The 18,899-nt window shown below is 40.5% G+C and overlaps 1 protein-coding gene across 2 annotated transcripts in view; it reads right to left on the bottom strand.

The window, feature by feature from the left end:
• The window catches only part of CAPRIN2 (caprin family member 2), a 43,115-nt gene extending 24,486 nt beyond the window's left edge, over positions 1 to 18,629 (bottom strand). Inside the window, exons 1-6 of one of the 2 annotated variants that reach the window (XM_012734956.1) lie at positions 18,604 to 18,629; positions 17,546 to 17,808; positions 15,286 to 15,348; positions 7,935 to 8,021; positions 3,949 to 4,187; positions 2,261 to 2,343 (exon numbers count right to left, since the gene is read on the bottom strand). In XM_012734956.1, coding sequence (XP_012590410.1) covers positions 2,261 to 2,343; positions 3,949 to 4,187; positions 7,935 to 8,021; positions 15,286 to 15,348; positions 17,546 to 17,794 — 721 coding nt within the window. In that variant the 5' untranslated portion in view covers positions 17,795 to 17,808; positions 18,604 to 18,629. Of the gene's footprint in view, positions 1 to 2,260; positions 2,344 to 3,948; positions 4,188 to 7,934; positions 8,022 to 15,285; positions 15,349 to 17,545; positions 17,809 to 18,490; positions 18,541 to 18,603 lie in introns of those variants that run through there. The other variant, XM_012734958.1, reaches the window with a different exon arrangement.
• Positions 18,630 to 18,899: the final 270 nt, after the last annotated feature.

Genomic DNA, 18,899 nt, shown 5'->3' with positions numbered 1-18,899 from the left:
ACTACTAGAACTTACTATTACAAGTAACTGGCCAGTACCATGAAAAGTAAAGATGATTCATATTTAGGTCATGATAAATCAATACAAATTTGGAGGATCAGAATCCCAAAGATCAGTGAGTTAAGTTTCTCTGGGCCTTCACTAAAAAACTGACTGAAAACCACAGACTCTAACTAAAGCCTCTGATATATTAACAAAGGAATACATCTTTTCCATGAGCTAACAGAAAAGTCATTTCTTCTGTCTGCTCAGCCAGACAGAATAACTAGTAATTACTACCCCTTTCCTCCCCAAGGTTTTAGAAAACTAAAGGCTCTGCAAATACAACCATTAGAAAAACCCTATCTTGTACAATCTCATAAAGGATTTTAAGCTATAAGATTCCAAGATCAAGATATGAGTCCTTGAACTGGGGTACAGGCCAGAGGCTCAGGGCTGGTGAGAGGCTTCACCAGAGACAGAGTGGGGAACAGAACAGGCAGATCGACGAAGTACACTGCTGAGGGGAGCAGCGGGTGGGTCAGGAGAGGTCTGCCACACCATGTGGTCACCTCTGGGGCAGGCGGGAATCAAACTCCTGCAGAAGCGGCTTTAGATTCTCAGTGCTTTATCCCGCTGCGCCACCAGGGAGGGCCTGAAGTCTCGTTTTTAATAGCCACTAAAACCATAACTCCCAAATTTAAGTGGAATTTCTACACTTTAGATCACATTCCTTTCTCAGGGGTACTATAACATTCTTTTTTAAAGCAGTTTTGAGGTATAATTTAAGAAATGTAGTTGAGTTACCACCACCAGAACCACAATATAGATTATTTGCATCACCCCAACAAGGGTGATGTATTTATTTGTACATGCTCTTTGTAATCAGTCCTTCTCCCTCCTCCCTGGAGACCACTGGTCTTCTAATCACATCTCTGGAATTTCATAAGTATAGAATCATACAATATGTAGTCAATTTATGCCTGGTATGTTTCACCCTGCAAAATTAGTTTGCAATTCATCCATATTTTTGCATGCATCCACAGCTCATTCTTTTTACTGCTGAGCAGACTGCATTCTATGGCTATGCTACATTTGGGCTGTCAATTACAGACTGATGTACTCCTGGATTGTGTAAATAAACCTGCCATGAACACTCATGTTCATGGACTTACAGGAACATATGCTTTTTTTTTTTTTTAAATATTGCTTATTTTTTTTTTTTTTTTAAAGATTTATTTATTTGTACTCCTTGAACTGGGGTACAGGCCAGAGGCTCAGGGCTGGTGAGAGGCTTCACCAGAGACAGAGTGGGGAGCAGAACAGGCAGATCGAGGAAGTACACTGCTGAGGGGAGCAGCGGGCGGGTCAGGAGAGGTCTGCCACGCCATGTGGTCACCTCCGGGGCAGGCGGGAATCGAACTCATGCGGAAGTGGCTTTAGCTTCTCAGTGCAGTGCTTTAACCCGCTGCGCCACCAGGGAGGGCCCAGGAACATATGCTTTTAATGGTCTTGGGTACTACAAGTGCAACTGCTTTGTTTTTTAAGTGTACACTTAATTTTATAAGAAACTCCCAAACTATATTCCAAAGTATCTCTACCATTTGCATCAAGCCAAGAAATAAATTTCTGTAATTTAAACTTGAGCACGCTCAGAAATTTTGAAATGGCTAGTCATGTATTTTTTTAAAGGACGCAATCACTAATAACAAAAACGCTTTCCAGGTTCTAGTGTACTATCTTTCCTCTAAGCTTGTGCAAAGTACTATGTACTTCCTTTTCAGCCATTTGCTATACTTGTTTAGCCAAAGTCTATTTAAGAAGCCAAAGGGACTCTTTCTCTTCAGGTCACTTCCAGATCGAGAGACAAAGAGGCTTCAATAGACCATGTAGTCAAACTATTCATATTTTCTCAGGCAGGTCTGGGAGGTTAAGTCTTAATATTAACCATATGTGATTTTAGGATCCTTTATTAGAAAGACACTACTATGCAGAAGGGAGAACAGAATCCCCATGCATAAGTCAGCTCTAGCCCTTAGCTCTTAATCCCAAATCACAGTGGCTAGCCATGTCAATATTATCCCAGGTTGTATTTTAGTAAGGACTATTACACAGTCCCATCTTTTGGCAGAAATAAGCAAAGAGATCATCCTCCTAGTGAATGCAGCATTATCAGACATATAATTTCAAATGGACTGACCCAGTTTTTGAGGCTCTCATCGCGAACTAAACTCTAAACGTATAGTATTTGTTACTTAAGTCCAGAATAAAGGAGACTCACATGTCGTTCCTACCACTGCTTTCTCACTACCTTCCAAAAGGTCCCAAAAGTAAAGGGTTGACTGTTCCATCTGGTCTTCAACACTAACAAGAAAAAGCAGCAGCTTTAGAAAAACATACACATGGAGCAGTATAATGTACACAACAGAAATCATTATACTATTTGTACTCTTTGGAAATCAAAAACTAAAAATTCATAAAAATGAAAAAAGTGTCCATTTATGGATTTCAAAGGTAAGAATTATTCCTTAGACTAAAAGTTTACCAAATCAGTCATTAAGGCACACACCAAAGAGTTTAATAAAGTTGCCAATGCACTATCTTTCATTATATATTCTAGATGAAACCAAAGCAGAATGGAAATACTGTGATGCATTTGACTTTACAGAGAGCACCTGATTTTTTCCCCTATTTATTTATTTGTTTGTTTTTTTACATCACTCTTCATTTTGTGCATGTTTTCATCTCAGTTGTAATCCCCGTGGACTTCCCACCACCAGTTCACCCATGTGCCACCACTATAGTCCCATGCGCTTTTCCTATCCCAATTTTGATGAGAGTACCTGATTTTTCAAATTATGTTTCATTAAAATTTCATATATTCAAGTAAACTACATTCCCTGTGCCCATTAAAGTGAGGGAGAAGGTAAAGAGGCAATGATGATGGAAATTATAAGAATGGGAATTAAGTAATCATATATAGAGAGCTTTCTTAGTTCTCTTCTTAATATGGGGATTTTTACGGTGTGTTTTTTTTTTTTTTTTAAAGATTTATTTATTTATTCATACAGAACTGGGGTACAGGCCAGAGATGCGGAGGGTGAGAGGATTCACCAGAGACAGAGTGGGAAGCAGAACAGGCAGATCGACGAAGTACACTGCTGAGGGGAGCAGCGGGCGGGTCAGGAGAGGTCCGCCACGCCATGTGGTCACCTCCGGGGCAGGCGGGGATCGAACTCATGCGGAAGTGGCTTTAGTTTCTCAGTGCAGTGCTTTAACCCGCTGCGCCACCAGGGAGGGCCCTCCTTTTGTTTTTAATGAGAAACATGAAACTGCAGAGGTTCCAAAATTACATGTTCTCACCATACCTACTGCCAAATGGCCAGAGGGCCAATTTCTAGGAACAGCTGACATTTGACTCTGTTAGCATGGCTAACAGACATGAAATTGGAACAACTCGTTCCAAGCAAAGCAAAAACAGTGATCTGTTCATCAGCTGATTTACTCCATCAAAGTAAAACAGCAACTGGATAAGTGCAGCTTAAAATACTAACAAGCCTCCATCTGGCTATGCAATTTATATTACCAGATTTACTTCTCAGTATTACTTGCAACATTAAAAGCAGCAAGAAGTTAACGACTCTTGTGTAATACAACAGTCTGAGGTAATTACAAAAAAATTAAGCAAATATATCATCTGTATTATCACTAATACTGGCACAAGGCTAAAACCTGATGATCAAACTTTATTCTTAAAATCTTAATTCAGAAGCATGTTAATGAAGTTACTGACATGTTCCTTCTAGACAGCTGATCAACCCTCTCAGTCTGAGATGGCTACTTCCCAAGTTGAATGAAATTAATATTTTCCTAATGAGTTACTAAACACACATACACACATGCACACTCATAGATGTGAGGTTAAAGAGTTAGGTACTCTACTTTAGAAAAACATTTTCATTTCCTTACCTCAGATTTTCATTTCTCTCAGGGCAGGTCAGTTTTGAAAACTGAATGAGGTAGTCAAGTTCTCTTAAAGGCAGGTACATGGCACCATTCAAGCCCCCTTGGAAGTCTTTTTGTACATGTTCCCGTGCCAGGTTCTGTAATACATACTGAACTTGCAGTATTGTGCGAAGTTTTTTCTTCTCAGCCTCAAGTTTCAGTAGGTGCTCCCTTCGCTGGGCCTTCTTTTGCGCTTTAAGTAGCTGTTAAAACAAATGTTAATGAACAGATACGAACAAAATTTTACCAGCCCAAGTTAACTGATATTCCACAATGTGTAATTCCAATGAGTTGAAGTTAAGTGACAAATCTCTCACGTAGTACTGAAACTGACTTCACCAAACCCCCACATTCTCTTGCAGAAGTCTCTCAGAATAAGATGGTATGTCTCAGGGAACCGAAGCTGAGGGTCTGATTGTCAAGTTCGTGCTGTGTTTAGCGCCTCCAGTATCGTCATGAGACAAGTAAACTACCTATCACTGATGCAAGTGCCCCATGGTTGTAATTTTCCCTACTCACGCATATCAAATCAATGTTTAATTTAAAAAAATCAGTTTAGCTTTAGTGGACTTTTTAAAAACTCATGTCCCAGGGGAAGACTATTTAAACTGAAGTGATTAGTTTACAACCAAAGACTGGCTAGAGCATAAGGAACTTAAAACCAAATAAATGTCTTATAAATATTCCAGGGGACCTCATATGAGGCCTAGGGATTGTCTTACCACTATCACCACAACCACCCACCACAAAGGTCTGAGTTTGATCTCCCACCAGGGAACTGGCCCATGTAGAGAGCAGACCTGTCTCACCCACTACTCCCCTTAGCAATGTTTTTCCATAAATCCACCTGTGTTGCTCCCAACTCTGTCTCTGATGAGTCCTCTCACCCACCCACACCTCTGGTCTACCTCCAACTCCTCTATACAAAAACAAATTAAAAAAAAAAAAATGCAATGCCAAATATATAGACACAGCAAACATTTTTAAATAAATGTTTTCCTAATTGTCAGTCTAGATAGAGCTGCATCTTCCAGTATATGGTTAACAAAACACATACAGAAAATTAGTGGGACCATGTTTTCCCTGCAATAAATGTTTGTGTAGATTAAGAAACCATGAGTCTACTCAAAATTCAGACTGAGGCCTCCCTAGTGGCTCAAGGGTTAAAAGTCACTGTGCTATCAAGCTATTGCTAACACCAAGCATTGTGGCATGAGATCAATCCCCAGCCAGGGAGCTGACCCACATGGTCCAGTAGACCTTTTCTGCTCACCCACTGCTCCGCTCAGCAGTAGCTATCAGTAGATGCACCTATTCTGCTCCCCACTCTGGTGAATCATCTCATCCCCACACCTCTGGCCTACATCTTGTATATATAAATAAAGCACTATTTACTTGCACTGAAAAAACTAAAAGGTCTTTTCTCACCATAGTTGTTTTCTGGTTGTAATGTTTTTATCATATTGGATATTTTCTAAGGTATGAAGACTAAGATAAAAACAAATCTAAAAGATTTTCCTAGGCTACTGATATACAACATCAATTATTTAAAACTCTGTAATACAGATGTTCATATATCCTAATATATTAAAGATTGAGGGTAGAGGGAACTCAGGGGAAAAAAAAGATTCATTCTGGCATTAATTCCTTTTTAAAGGGTAAGAAGGCAACTTAAAAAAAATCTGACTTCTGCTACTATCAGAAGTGACAATATGAAGGAAAATAATATTTAGAGAATGAGAAATAATCCCCCTGGGATTATTTCTCATTAGGGTTAGATGGACAAGGATATTTTCTTCAAGACAGCAATATGCAGAAAAGCTTTTATCCAGAATGGTGATGCAATGGGTTAAACCACAGCACTATGAAGCTATCCACAGCCACTACAGCCTGAGTTCAATTCCCTGGCCAGGGAGCTAACCCACTTGGTGCAGCAGACCTCTCCTGTCTGGCTCCTCAGCAAGTTTCAGCAGATCTGCCAGTTCTGCTCCCCACTCTGTCTCTGGTGAATACTCTCACCCCCCATACCTCTGGCTTGTACCCCTCTTCGTGTATGTATAAATAAATCTTTAAAAAGTCTAGAAATATTTAACATGGAATTTACAAAACATACTAAAATTAATGAGTGAACATGAGGTAAAATATGCTTTTTAATTTGTGTATAAAATAGCTAACATCTTAGTCTTAGCAGGTAGTAGAAGTATCCAGAAAACAGCTGACTGGTGGCTATATTCTGGGCTGTTTTATGAGATGCACACACTGCCTTTGGAGCATTTATGAAGTCAGGCATCCTGAGGAGGGTAGCTTAGGCTTAAATGGGTAAATGTCTTCAGCCTAGACATAATGTTAAAGGTTGTGGGGTTTCTTTTTCACTCCGTTTTTTTGGTTTTAATGCCAGAGGAACAGAAAAGAAAATTTTAGTTCACCACACAAGAATATCCAACTCATTAGGTATGCTCCCTACCCCAGAAGTTGATATACAAAAAAGTCAAAATATGATCCTTAAAGCAAAGGTGGGTGAAACACTACACAACATATACCTCAGTAACATCTTTAAAGATACAACACCCAACACACAAGGATAGTGAATGAAAGGATAAACAGTTGGTACTACATCAAGTTAAAGAGCTTCTGTACAGCAAAAGAGATGCCACAAAAAACAAAGAAATTTTCGCACACAATACTAATAATAAAGGATTGATCACAAAGATATACAAAGAGCTGATGAACCTCAACAAAAAAAAACAACCCCATCAAAAAAAGGGGAAAGAGCTAAAAGGGAAACACTTATCCAAAACGGAAATGTAGATGGCCAACAAGCATATGAAAAAATGCTCAACATCACTCATAATAAGGGAGATGCAATGGATACCACCTCACCCCAAGAGAACGGCACATCTTAAAACAACTAGCAACAACAAATGTTGGTGAGAATGTGGAGAAAAAGGAACTCTCCTACACTGCTGGTGGGAATGCAAACTAGTACAACCACTATGGAAAACTGTTTGGAGGCTTCTCAAATTGCTGAACATGGAGCTTCCATATGACCCAGCAATCCCATTCCTAGGGATCTACCCAAAAGACACAAAAACACTGATTCAAAAAGACACCTGCACCCCATATTTATTGCTGCTTTTTTTTACAATAGGAAAGACATGGTACATATGCACAATAGACTATTACTCAGCAATCACAGAAGATAAACTCATGCCTTTTGCAGCAACATAGATGGAGCTGGAAGGGATCATGCTTAGTGAAATAAGCCAGAAAGAAAAAGAAAAAGAAAAATACTGACTGGTTTCACTCACAGCAGGAGCATAAAGGACTGGGGGTGGGGTGGGGATGGGGGAAAACAATAAACAACTATATACCAAAGACATTTTACGGGGGTGGAGTGGGGAATGGGATCAAAAATGGGGTAGGAGGTAGTGCACAGGACTATGGTCATGCCACACAGGTGAACTGGTGGTGGGAAGTCCACAGAGATTACAACTGAGATGGAAAATGACAAAAAATGATGTAAAAATAAGCTATTATAAATTGTTTTAAATATGTATGATTCTTAAAAGGCCTCTGGGGCTAAAATCCTGGAAAAGTGAACTATATTTCACTAATAATATATGAAACTTCCTATTAATGACTAAATCTGTCAGAGATAAGTTTGTATCACCACCACACAGAGACCCTAACAAGCAGTAAGATCAGATTTACATCTAAATCTGAGTCATCAATTTTCCTGATTAAAAACTATCAGACTCTCAAGAAGAGTCTATCAATTCTGTTTCTTAATATGTTTAAAAAAGTTATATTTACAAGCCTGTTTTCTAAAATATCTATAATATGTCTGTAAAAGTTTTCATTGCCCTTTGCAAATGTCCCTGTATTCCAAAGTGAAATGACATGCATTAATAAAACTCATTCACAATGTCAGGAAAAGAAACCATACTCACATCCTGGCTCAGTCCAGAAAAGGTTTTCTGAAGCTCTTTGGCAAATTCCAAGTTATGAAGCACTTCTTCATATTTTTCTACTGCTTCCTACCAAATAGGAAAAGAAAACATCATTAATATCATTTCCATGAACTTCAAAATAAAGTTTTTATTACAAATGGCAGAGGAGGGGTGTCCCTGGCAACACATTAACAACAGCACTATCAACCTACCACCAGCTACTGCAAGCATGAGTTGATCCCTGGCCACCAAGGGAGCTAGCTAACTTAGATGGGACAGCAGAACTTTCCTGCCTCACCCACTGCTCCTTTCAGCAGTGTGTTTCAGTAGAGCTGCCTGTTCTGCTCCCAGCTCTCTCTCTGGTGAATTCTCTCATCACCCACACCTCTGGCTTACACACCAGTTGTTGTATGCATAAATAAATCTTTAAAAATAAATCAATAAAAACAGTAGAGGAGAACCCCAGACTTTATGAGTAGTCATTTACTATAAATACTCAAAAAAGTAAGGGAAGTTAAATAGCTACATTAAAAAAATCAATTTTTAAAGTAAAAGTAGGGTCTTTAAATTCCATACATCTGAATCTTATCTATAAATGTAAGCTTAAGGAGGCTAGTGGGTTTTTTTTTTTTTTTTGAAGATTTATTTATTTATGCATACAAGAGCTGGGGTGCACGCCGTAGGTACAGGGAGGGTAAGAGGATTCACCATAGACAGAGTGGGGAGCAGAACAGGCAGATTAACAAAGTACATTGCTAAGGGGAACAGTGAGCAAGACAGAAGAGGTCTTCTGTGCCATGTACATCACCTCCTTGGCCAGAGATCAAATGCAGTGGCTACACATAGCTTCATAATGCTTTGATTTAATGCCTCATGCCTCCAGGAAGTCCCAGGCAGTGGGTTTTAAAAGCCAAGCCCTCCCTAATGGCACAACAGGTTGAAACGCAGCACTGTGGATCTACATCCAATGACCAAGTGATGGTGATGTTTCCACTCACCTCTCTCCAATCCAGAGACTTGCCACAAATTCCTGTCAGAGCCTCAGCACCAGCCACTCTCATCACTGACCTAGAGGACAGCTGAGCCTTCTGTCTCCTACTTCCCATATTCACCAGCGTCAAAGCATCCTTCACACTGCAAGGTGTTATTTTTAACTACAGATCTATAGATATCCTCTAATTAAAGCAGCCCTCTACCACTTCTAATGTCCTCAAGGGAAAAGCAGTCTTTAAATGAAATAAGAGCAACATGACACAGCCAGCCCTTCCAGCTTTATCACTCTATCCTTATTGGCCACCTTCCCAATTTCTTAGAAAAGTTCTTGATAAAAAAAATTCTTTTCCATCTCAGGGCCTTTATACATGCTAACACCTTCCAGGCCTGTTCTTCCTCCTTCCCCACTTTAACTAGCTAAGTTCTATTCACTTCTTTTCAAGGAAGCAGTCCTCAACTCTCCAGACTAGGTTAGAGCCCTTATTATAATCCATTATAATTCTGGACTTCACTGTCTTAACATCCATCGATTTGTAACTGCTTATTTCCTGCCTCTGTTTCCCATAATCTTATATCCATGAGGGTTAAGGATTACTTTTGCTTTCTGACTGTAACCTTAGCATTAATCACAGCATTTAATATACCTTGGTTGAACAAATAAAAGGTAGCTCAGAACATAATCTACAAGAATCTAAAATATGCTAAGCATTATAAACAGAATTAAAGTCTTATAATATGATCATATACTGATATTTCTGTTTTAAAAAAATAACACTAGCAAGAACACGACTGGGAAATTAGAAATGGTCTCAGGGTTTCAAAACAAGTTAATTAGGTGACTCTTGTAACCTGTAGGCTGGCCCTAGTTATACCAATAGCAGTGGGACTATACAGAAGAAAATGTTCCCTATTACAGAGTTTAGTTTACACACATCATGGAACATGGTTCGGAATTTAACGAGATCGGTAACAAATTTAACAAAAGAACCTCCAATGGGGTCAAAAACACCACTTGCCCCTGATCTTTTGCTCAGGCACTCTCTTGAATCTCTGTTCTCCACTTCAAATCTATGTCTATGGTGGCAGTTTCAGTGAACTCTGTAGTATAGCCTCCACAGATTAAGAGTTGTTAGTAACAAAGGTCACAACAGCCATGCAAGACCACACAAAGCTTCATTTACAGTATATTACAAGTACAGTATAAACAGTATTTACAAAACTTCCCCAGCCAACAATATAGAAAACAAAGCATCAAGCCCAAAACATACAGCTAAAGCAGTCCCTAGAAGGAAAATTCATATATCAAAGGGGAAAAAGAAGCAAGTAAATTAGGCACTCAACTCAAAGTTAGAAAATGAAACAAATAAACCAAAGAAAATCAGGAAGATAAAAGTAGAAGAGAAAAAAAAAAAAATCCAAGAGTTGCTTATTAAAGAAAAAAAATACTACCTAGCTAAGAGTAAACTGAGGGAGCCTATCTGGTGGCCTAGGGGTAAATTAAGTCTCAGTGTTATCACCACTACGCCTGTTCGATCCCAGCCAGAGAGCTAACCCACAAAGGGTAGAGCAGGCCTCTCCTTTCTCACCCTCTGCTCCCATTAACAGTATATTTCAATCTGCTTATTCTATTCCCCATTCTATCTCTGGTAAATCCTCTCACCACCACCCCACCCTGGACCCCTGGCCTACACCCCAATTCTTCAAAGCAAACATTAAAAAATAAATAAACCGAGAAAACAGAACAAGTTTTTTGCTTCAATCTGTACAAATTTTTTTTTACGTTTTTATTTATTTATGCATACAGAACTAGGGTACAGACCAGAGGTATAGGAGGTGAGAGGATTCACCAGAGACAGAGTTGGGAGCAGAACAGGCAGATGCACTGAAACACACTACTGAGGGGAGCAGTGAGAGGGCCTGAAGGGGACTGCCATGCCATGTGGGTCACCTCCCTGGTGAGGAATCAAACTGGTGCTGTAGTGGCTGCAATAGCTTCAAAGTGTTGTGCTTTAACCTGTTATGCCACCAGGGAGGGCCCAAATAAAGATTTTAAACTGGATGGATGAAGTAATTTTCAAGGAAAAGTTTTGAAAATTTGTCCCCAAAAAATGAAAACAAGAATTAACTCGATTTCTAAAGATAAAATAAAGAATAGTCTCAAAAGTATGTGGAGATTTGCCATACTTTGTTCGACTTTGCTGTGAACCTCAAAAAAAAATCAATGATTTTAAAAAGGACAAAAATAAATATTCCTAAATATATGTGTATGTATAGTACATAAAAAGTTGTATAGTACATAAAAAATAGAATGGGAAGAAGCAGCAGAAAAGAGAAATATTTGTTTACATAGGCTTAAAGAAACTGAGCAGATACATAAAAATCTACTGATCATTATTTAGTACAATTAGAACTGAACAAAGAGAAAGTGAAAGAAAAAACTTCACCTTTTAAAATATTTTCTAATTTCTGAACTACAAGATTTTAAAAACTTAACAGATTTTTACTATACTTTATTACTAATAACATAGTAAATACTATATTACTAGTTACAGTGTTGAGGGGTAAAATTACAAGATCTTTTTTATTCTGACATTACACTTTCCATGTCTTTAATTTAAAAATGCATTGTTTGTATTAGATGCTATTCTCAAAAGCACTACAAACTCTTTGCTTAGTCACACCTAAAACCCTAATACCCAGTATTTTAGGGTATTTTATCATTAGTAAATTTAATAATAAATATTTTACATATCTACTATGTGTTATATACAGTTCTAACTACTTGGAAAACAGCAATAAATAGACAAAACCTGTACTTTCATGGAACTTATGCTGCAATGGAAGTAAAGACAAAATAAAACTGAAGTCTGTTTGAAGTATTAACTGCTATTAGGGAAATACAAGTTTGAAGGGAGGTAAAGAGTGAATGGGGAAATGGAGGTACAGTGCTGTTGGGAAAGGGCTTACTGAAATGACCTCAAGTAAAATAATCAGGGAGATTGAGAATTAGCCATGAAGACCTGGGAAAGAACATCCCAAGTTAGAGGAAAAGAATAACACAAGCAGAAATCTTCAAGTAGAAGCGTGCTTTACATGTTTGTGGAATTTCAAGGTTAATGTAGCTGTAGGAAGAGAAGTACTAGAAATATAAAGGAGATGTAAAAGAAAGTGAGCAGCAGCTGTCTGTGCAGGGCTTTGTTGGCCACAAAAAGGATGATGGATGATACACTGGCCTGAGGGGAACCAATGGGGACTTTTGAGCAGAGGAGAAACTTGCATCTGAACAGAATTTCTGAGGCTACTATGCTGAAGACAGACAGAAAGTGCAAGGGTCTGTAGAAAATGAATAGTCTGTGAGGAAGCGCTCACAGAATGCACAAGATGAACTATATGTCTTAGACCAAAGTGGCATAAGCAGAATTGAAGGAAATGGTCGGTCTCTGGAGTTTGTAAGCAAAACTGACTACACTTGCTGATGGGCTAGACGTAAAGCATTAGGACAAAGAAGAGAAATTTTCCACTGATAATTCCATTCTTCTAGCTCATCAAGTTGGTCATCAAATGAACACAGTTAAGATTAAAGGAGCAACTTCTTTGAGAGTCTAGAGGGGGAGAAATGCTGACATTAGGAGATGTCAAATAGGTAACGGAAACAGTAATCTAGAGCTCAAAGGACTGATCTGCTGGCAATACAACATCAGCAATTATCTGATTCTTACTCGAGAAAAATTCACACAAAAGAAGCAACATGTGGTAAAGACAGTATAATACAATACAATGAATGTTTGCCTGGCTAATTCTGAAATACAACATGTCCATGCTACTTCTGAGAGAGCTACCATGAGAATCAACTAACCCTTCATTCCTAGCAGGTCCCCAATCCAGAACATTACGGGACAGCACAATTAATAGAACAATTTAACAGAACAGGGCCCATCCTGGTGGCACAACAGGTTAAAAGCACAGCACTAAGAAGCTAAAGCCACTTCCTCATGAGTTCAATTCCCAATTGCCCTAAAAATGACCACATGGTGTAGCAGACCTCTCCTGACCTGCCCGCTGCTCCCCTCAACAGTGTACTTCATCGATCTGCCTGTTCTGTTCCCCACTCTATCTCTGGTGAAGCCTCTCGCCACCCCTGAGCTTCTGGCCTGTACCCCAGTTCTATATGCACAAATAATTAAAAAAAAAAAAAAAAAAAAAAGCTCAGCACTATGAAGCACATGTGGCAGACCCCTCCTATCTCATCTGCTGCTCCCCTCAGCAGTATACTTGGTCTATCTGCCTGTTCTGCTACTCACTCTGTGTTTGGTGAATCCTCTCACTGCCCCCTGTACCCCTAGCCTGTACCTCAGTTCTGCATGCTTAAATAAATAAATCTTTAAAAAAAAAAAAAAAGGAACAATTTAACAGAACAATTCCTAAAAGGATATTTAAGCAAAGAGGCATTTTATCACTTTAGAAGTTATTAAACATACCACCACTACTTTGGGGGGAAAAGCCAACCTGAAATGCTGGTGTCTAGTTAACTGTGACACCAGGTAAGTAAACACAGCATTCCCAGGACTCACATCTGTACCTCAGAAAATTATCACTTACTATATCACAAAAATTCTAGATCAGTGAAGAAGCATCAACACAGCGAGAAAGTCCTTGAATGCCAGTACCCATGAAACACAACAAAAAACCTTAAGTTGAAAAGACATCAGATCTACAAGCAGGATCAAGTAATGTTTAATTAATTGTATTCCTTAGCAAAGGTCCATAAAACATTTTTTCTTTCCATATTGCAGAGATGCAATTACCACATATACTGCAGACAACTTAAACAACGTTAACTAAAACTTTAAGTATTAAACTACTTATAGTAGTTATAGTAAGTTTTAAACAAAAACAAAAAGGCCAGATATCTAGCTAATAAACCTCCTCTTTAAAGGCATATGAGAATCCAGGAGAAACAGGGTTAAATCATAAAAGGAATTAAAAAGGGAAGGAAAGGAAGAAAACCAAAGCAAACTACAGTAAATGTTCTTTCAAATTTTAGAGCAGAAAGGTGTGGTTTAGGTTTTCCAGTGAACAGCAGGAAGCTAGAGTATTATTCTTCTCTTCTTTCAGCCTACCCTAGTGTACAAATAAATTTAAGTCCCTGTTAACTCTTTTAGCAACTGTCTGCATTTTTACTCTTTTTTTTTTTTAAGATTTATTTATTTATGCATATAGAACTGGGGTACAGGCCAGAGGTGTAGGGGCGGTAAAAGGATTCACCAGAGACAGAGTGGAGAGCAGAACAGGCAGATCAACGAAGTACGCTGCTGAGGGATGCAGCAGACAGGTCAGGAGAGGTCTGCTGAGCCCTGTGGGTCACTTCCAGGGCGGGTGGGGATCGAACTCATGCTGAAGTGGCTTTAGCTTCTTAGTGCTATGCTTTAACCCGCTGCACCACCAGGGAGGGCCCATTTTTACTCTTAACAATACTCACTCCCATCTACTCCACCCATTAGCGCACAAGAAAGCAGTCAAACCATGAGATCTAACAAAGCGTTTTTAACAAAACAAAGCATTCTGAAAAATCCAATGGCATTGCTCGTATTTTAGGCCTGTCAACTCTCTGGTCTACATATGACAACCAAGAATATCTGATTAGACTTTATGTGCATGAGAAGTAAACTTCTATTGGAGTTAAAATATTATATTTAGACTTGATTTGTTAAGCAATTAGTACACCATAACTACTATCTAGTCATGACTAGGTTATTTTGAGTTCTTAAATTTTACTCACTTTTTCAATAAACAGCTTTTTTGAGATATGACTCATGCACTGAAATAGTACAAATAGGGGCATCCCTGGTGGCGCAATGGGTTAAAGCACAGCACTATGAAGCTATCCAAAGCCATTGTAGCAAGAGTTCAATCCCTGGCAAGTGGAGTGACCCACATGGGGTGGCAGACCTCTTTTGTCCTGCCCACTGCTCCCCCTCAGCAGTGTATTTCAGTTGATCTGCCTATTCTCCTCCTCCACTCTGTCTCTGGTGAATCCTCTCACCCTCCGCACTTCTGGCCTATACACCAGTTTTGTATGCATAAATAAAAATATCTTTTTTTAAAAAAGTACAAATATTATGGTGATGGCACACGGGTGACTTGGTGATGGGAAACCCGCAGGGATTACAACTGAGATGGAAAAAAAAAATGTACAAAATGATATAAAAATAAACTGTTATAAAATAAAAAAAAATCTGACACCTATTAAAAAAAAAGTACAAATAAAAAAAATTTTTGGTACAATGAATACCCCTAAATCATTTTATTAAGAAGAGGAAGCTAACCAAGTCTGACTAAAGGATTACAAACCACTTACCAACTGGTCTGGATTAAGTTGCTCTCCATTTTTCAGGCGATCCTTGTAATCTTCCAGTTTGAGCTACAAAAGAGAAACTTGTATTTATTATGATATAAAATACTGAAGCAAATAAATAGCAGACTGTGTCTTAGTAAAACAAAAATCCTTGAAGTACATATTAATCTCTAAAAAAACTATTACTACAAGCAGGCTGCATTTGTGGCAGAGTTCCAGTCAGGGGAAAAAAAGTCACATTCAACCAACCCTAGTCTAGAATTAGAAAAGTTAAGCAGTAACAAAATCTTTTTCTCTTAATGAACTCTATAATTAACACAGGGCCTTAACTGGTCGATCATGTGCCCCTAAACCAGTGATGTTCAAATGGGGCAATTATGTTCTCCAGGGAAGTGTGGCAAGATTTTTAGTTATCACAACGTGGTAGCATCTGAATGGAAATAGAGGTGTTACCAGAAATCTGGGAGTAGAGGCCAAAGTGCTGCAAAACCTTCTATTATGGACAGGACAATAACCATGACCAAAGAATTATTCAGTACAAAAATTCAATGTTAAAGCTGAGAATCTGTTCTGATCACAAGTGTATCTATTGGATTAGATCAGCCTTACCTCACAGGAGACTCACGGATGGTAAATAATATCCTTTCTAGCATTTAAGCAACTTCAACCTACAGCTATTTTTCATGTAAAATCTGATATTTAAATAAACACATGACAGATAAAATACATCTGTCCCTACAATGACATGATCCACTATGGTGTTCTGTTTAGGCTTCTCCCACATCAGCTTTATAGCTTCAAAAAGAGCTCCCAGAAGCTTGAAACAGAAGCACTAGTACTGTTTCAAAAGATCAGTGGGAGCTAGGGCTATAGAGCAGCTCTGGAAATATATGAGTCCTTCTTCACTACCTTCACTGTCTTCCAAGCACATAAAAAAGAAAAAAGAAAGCTAACCAGGGACCCTCCCTGGTACTGAAACGGGCTAAAGCACAGATTACGAAGCTAGCCACAGCTACTTCAGTACACATTCAATCCCCAATCAGGGAGGTGACCCACATGGGGCAATAGACTTCTATCTCACCTGTTGCTCTCCTCATCAGTGTACTTTGGCAATCTGCCTGTTCTGCACCCTACTCTGTCTCTGGTGAATCCTCTCACCACCCCTGCACCTCTGGTCTGTACCCAAGTTTTATATGCATAAATAATTTTTTTTAAAAAAGCCAACTAGCCTTTTCAGGATCTCCTTGTTCATTTCCACTAACTTCTGTAAGGTATAATTTGGTCTTGCCATTAAAAATATTTTAAGCAGGGCCCTCCCTGGTGGCACAAGGGGTTAAAGTGCAGCACTATGAATCTATCTACAGTCACTGCAGCCTGAGTTCGATCCTCAGTCAGGGAGGTGACCCACATGACGTGGCAGACCTCTCCGGACCCACCTGCTGCTCCCCTCAACAATGTATTTCAGTACATCTGTCTGTTCTGTTCCCCACTGTCTCTGCTGAATCCTCTCATGTCTGCACCTCTTGCCTGTACTCCAGTTGTTGTATGCACATAAATCTTTTTAAAAAATAGTAATAAAAAAATAAAATATTTTAAGAGTCCATAAGATCCAGCCAGTTTTCCCTCACTTTCCTTTCATAAGCAAAAGAAAATCAGGACACAAAGCAACATCACAGGCTCCATGACTCAGGAAATGAAGAATGATTTCCATCTTAACACCAGCATTTACTGCAACCTTAGGCTGACCATAACACCAAGTTTCTTTAGAAGACTTTCTCCATGTTTTCAGCTACCATAGTAAACAATCACCTAGGAATGCAAAAGTGAGTGCTAAAGCATTTTCTGGCTCCACTATAGGAAGAGCTTCCAATGACTGCAGTAGCTTAGAGCGCTGATATCAACCACTGCAGAGCCAAAAGGAAATAAACTGAAAAACTCAAGGCTATTTTCATGTATGAAAAGAAACAAATACAACAGTAATTAGTCTAATGCCCTAAAGCAGCTAGCTCTTCGAGCATTTCAAAAGTAGCATGGATAAAACCATAGTATAAAGAATATTTTCTTGCAGCTACACTGGAAAATCCAATGGAAAACCTTTAAAATGCCCAATATTGGCCTATTGGTATGGTTTCAGACAGTTAAAGTCCAAGTTCAATTTCAGTGAGGAATACCTATGACCCCTGAAAGAAAGAAAAAAATATGAATTCCTTAACCCTTATTAAGATGGTGCAGATCGAGGGCGGAGAGATGTGGGGGACGTTACCTTTTTTTTCTCGATGTTTCTAATTTTGTGTTTAAGACATATGAGTCCATTATCAATATAGGTCTCATATGCCTGGGAAGGAGAGGCAGGAGATGTGAGCGCCGACGGCAGGGGGCTTAGGGGTCTGCTCTCCCCATGCTCATTGTGGTTCACTGGGGGCTTGACCGACTTCATGTCCCCCTCACTTCCCTCTTCTGAAGCTCCTGAGGGTGACTGGTAACCAAAAGGAGATGAAGAAAGTCGCACCATTGAAGCAAGTGATGCTGCAGGAAGAAGAGGGAAAAAGTTAAGTATAAAATTAAATCAGACGCACAAGGTTATGTCCAAGCTTTAACTTGCCCAAAACGTCTGAAGTGAGGCCTCAAAATTCTTTCTCAGAAAAGTGAGCTCCAGGCCCAGGGCTACTTTGGCCCAATGCTTCACTCACACTACCTCTCCTGCTATGAGTAACCAGCATCAGCGCCTCGCTGAGGCAAAGCTACTGCACAGGGTACGTTTCCAGAACTCAATTTCCACTAGTGAGGAAGGGGGCTGCTCTCCACATGGTTAGGCGAGAACACTGTGGCGCGAAGGCCGCCGGCCGCACCCCCTCACACAGCCCCTCACCACTGGCCCCCTGTCGTCAACCACCACGACAATGAAAGGAAACCCCAAACGCCACAGTTCTCCGCGCCTCGCAGACTGCTCTAGGCCAGCAGGTGCGTCGTCAGCAACAGACCCGGTAACACGGCGGCACCCCAGGTTGCGCGGGCCCAAGGGGCTCCGCTGCATCTGCGGGAAACACCTCGCCTGGGTGGCGCCTCCCCGGAGAAGAACACCCCCCCGCCCCACAGGCGGCGCGGGCGCCACGAGGCCTGCTCGCGCGGCGACCCCCGCGACCCCCGCCCGGCACCGCCCAGCTTCACCTCCGCGGACCGCCGCAGCCCACACCCGCCTGCTAGAGACCTGCGGCAGGGAGGTCTCTGCGGGAAACACGTCGCCTGCCGCGCCGCCTCGCACCCACGTCTCCTCCCCCCGAGTTCTCCCGCGCCCCTCCGAGTCCTCGCTGAGCTGCGTACGCGAATACCGTCTCCAACCAACCCAGCCGCTGCGGTCCAGGCGCGCCAGCCGCGGGGCACGCTTATAAAGGCGCGTTCCGCCCCTCAGCACGCGGCTTCTATAGGCTGGTCTCTAGGCCCGCCCCCTGCCCCGCGCGCCACCTCTATAGGCTGGTCTCGAGGCCCGCCTACCCCCGCGCGCGACTTCCATAGGCTGGTCCCGAGTGCCGCCCCTGTATGCGGCTTCTATAGGCTTTGCCCGCCTCCCGCGCACCCGCGCGGCTCCCATAGGCTGGCCTAGGCCCCGTTCCCGCCCG

The sequence above is a fragment of the Condylura cristata genome, unplaced genomic scaffold, assembly GCF_000260355.1.
Source record: "Condylura cristata isolate star-nosed mole 26May11 unplaced genomic scaffold, ConCri1.0 scaffold00004, whole genome shotgun sequence".
Lineage (NCBI taxonomy): Eukaryota > Metazoa > Chordata > Mammalia > Eulipotyphla > Talpidae > Condylura > Condylura cristata.
Note: the sequence above shows the minus strand (reverse complement) of the source record. Positions and strands in the feature narration are given on the sequence as shown.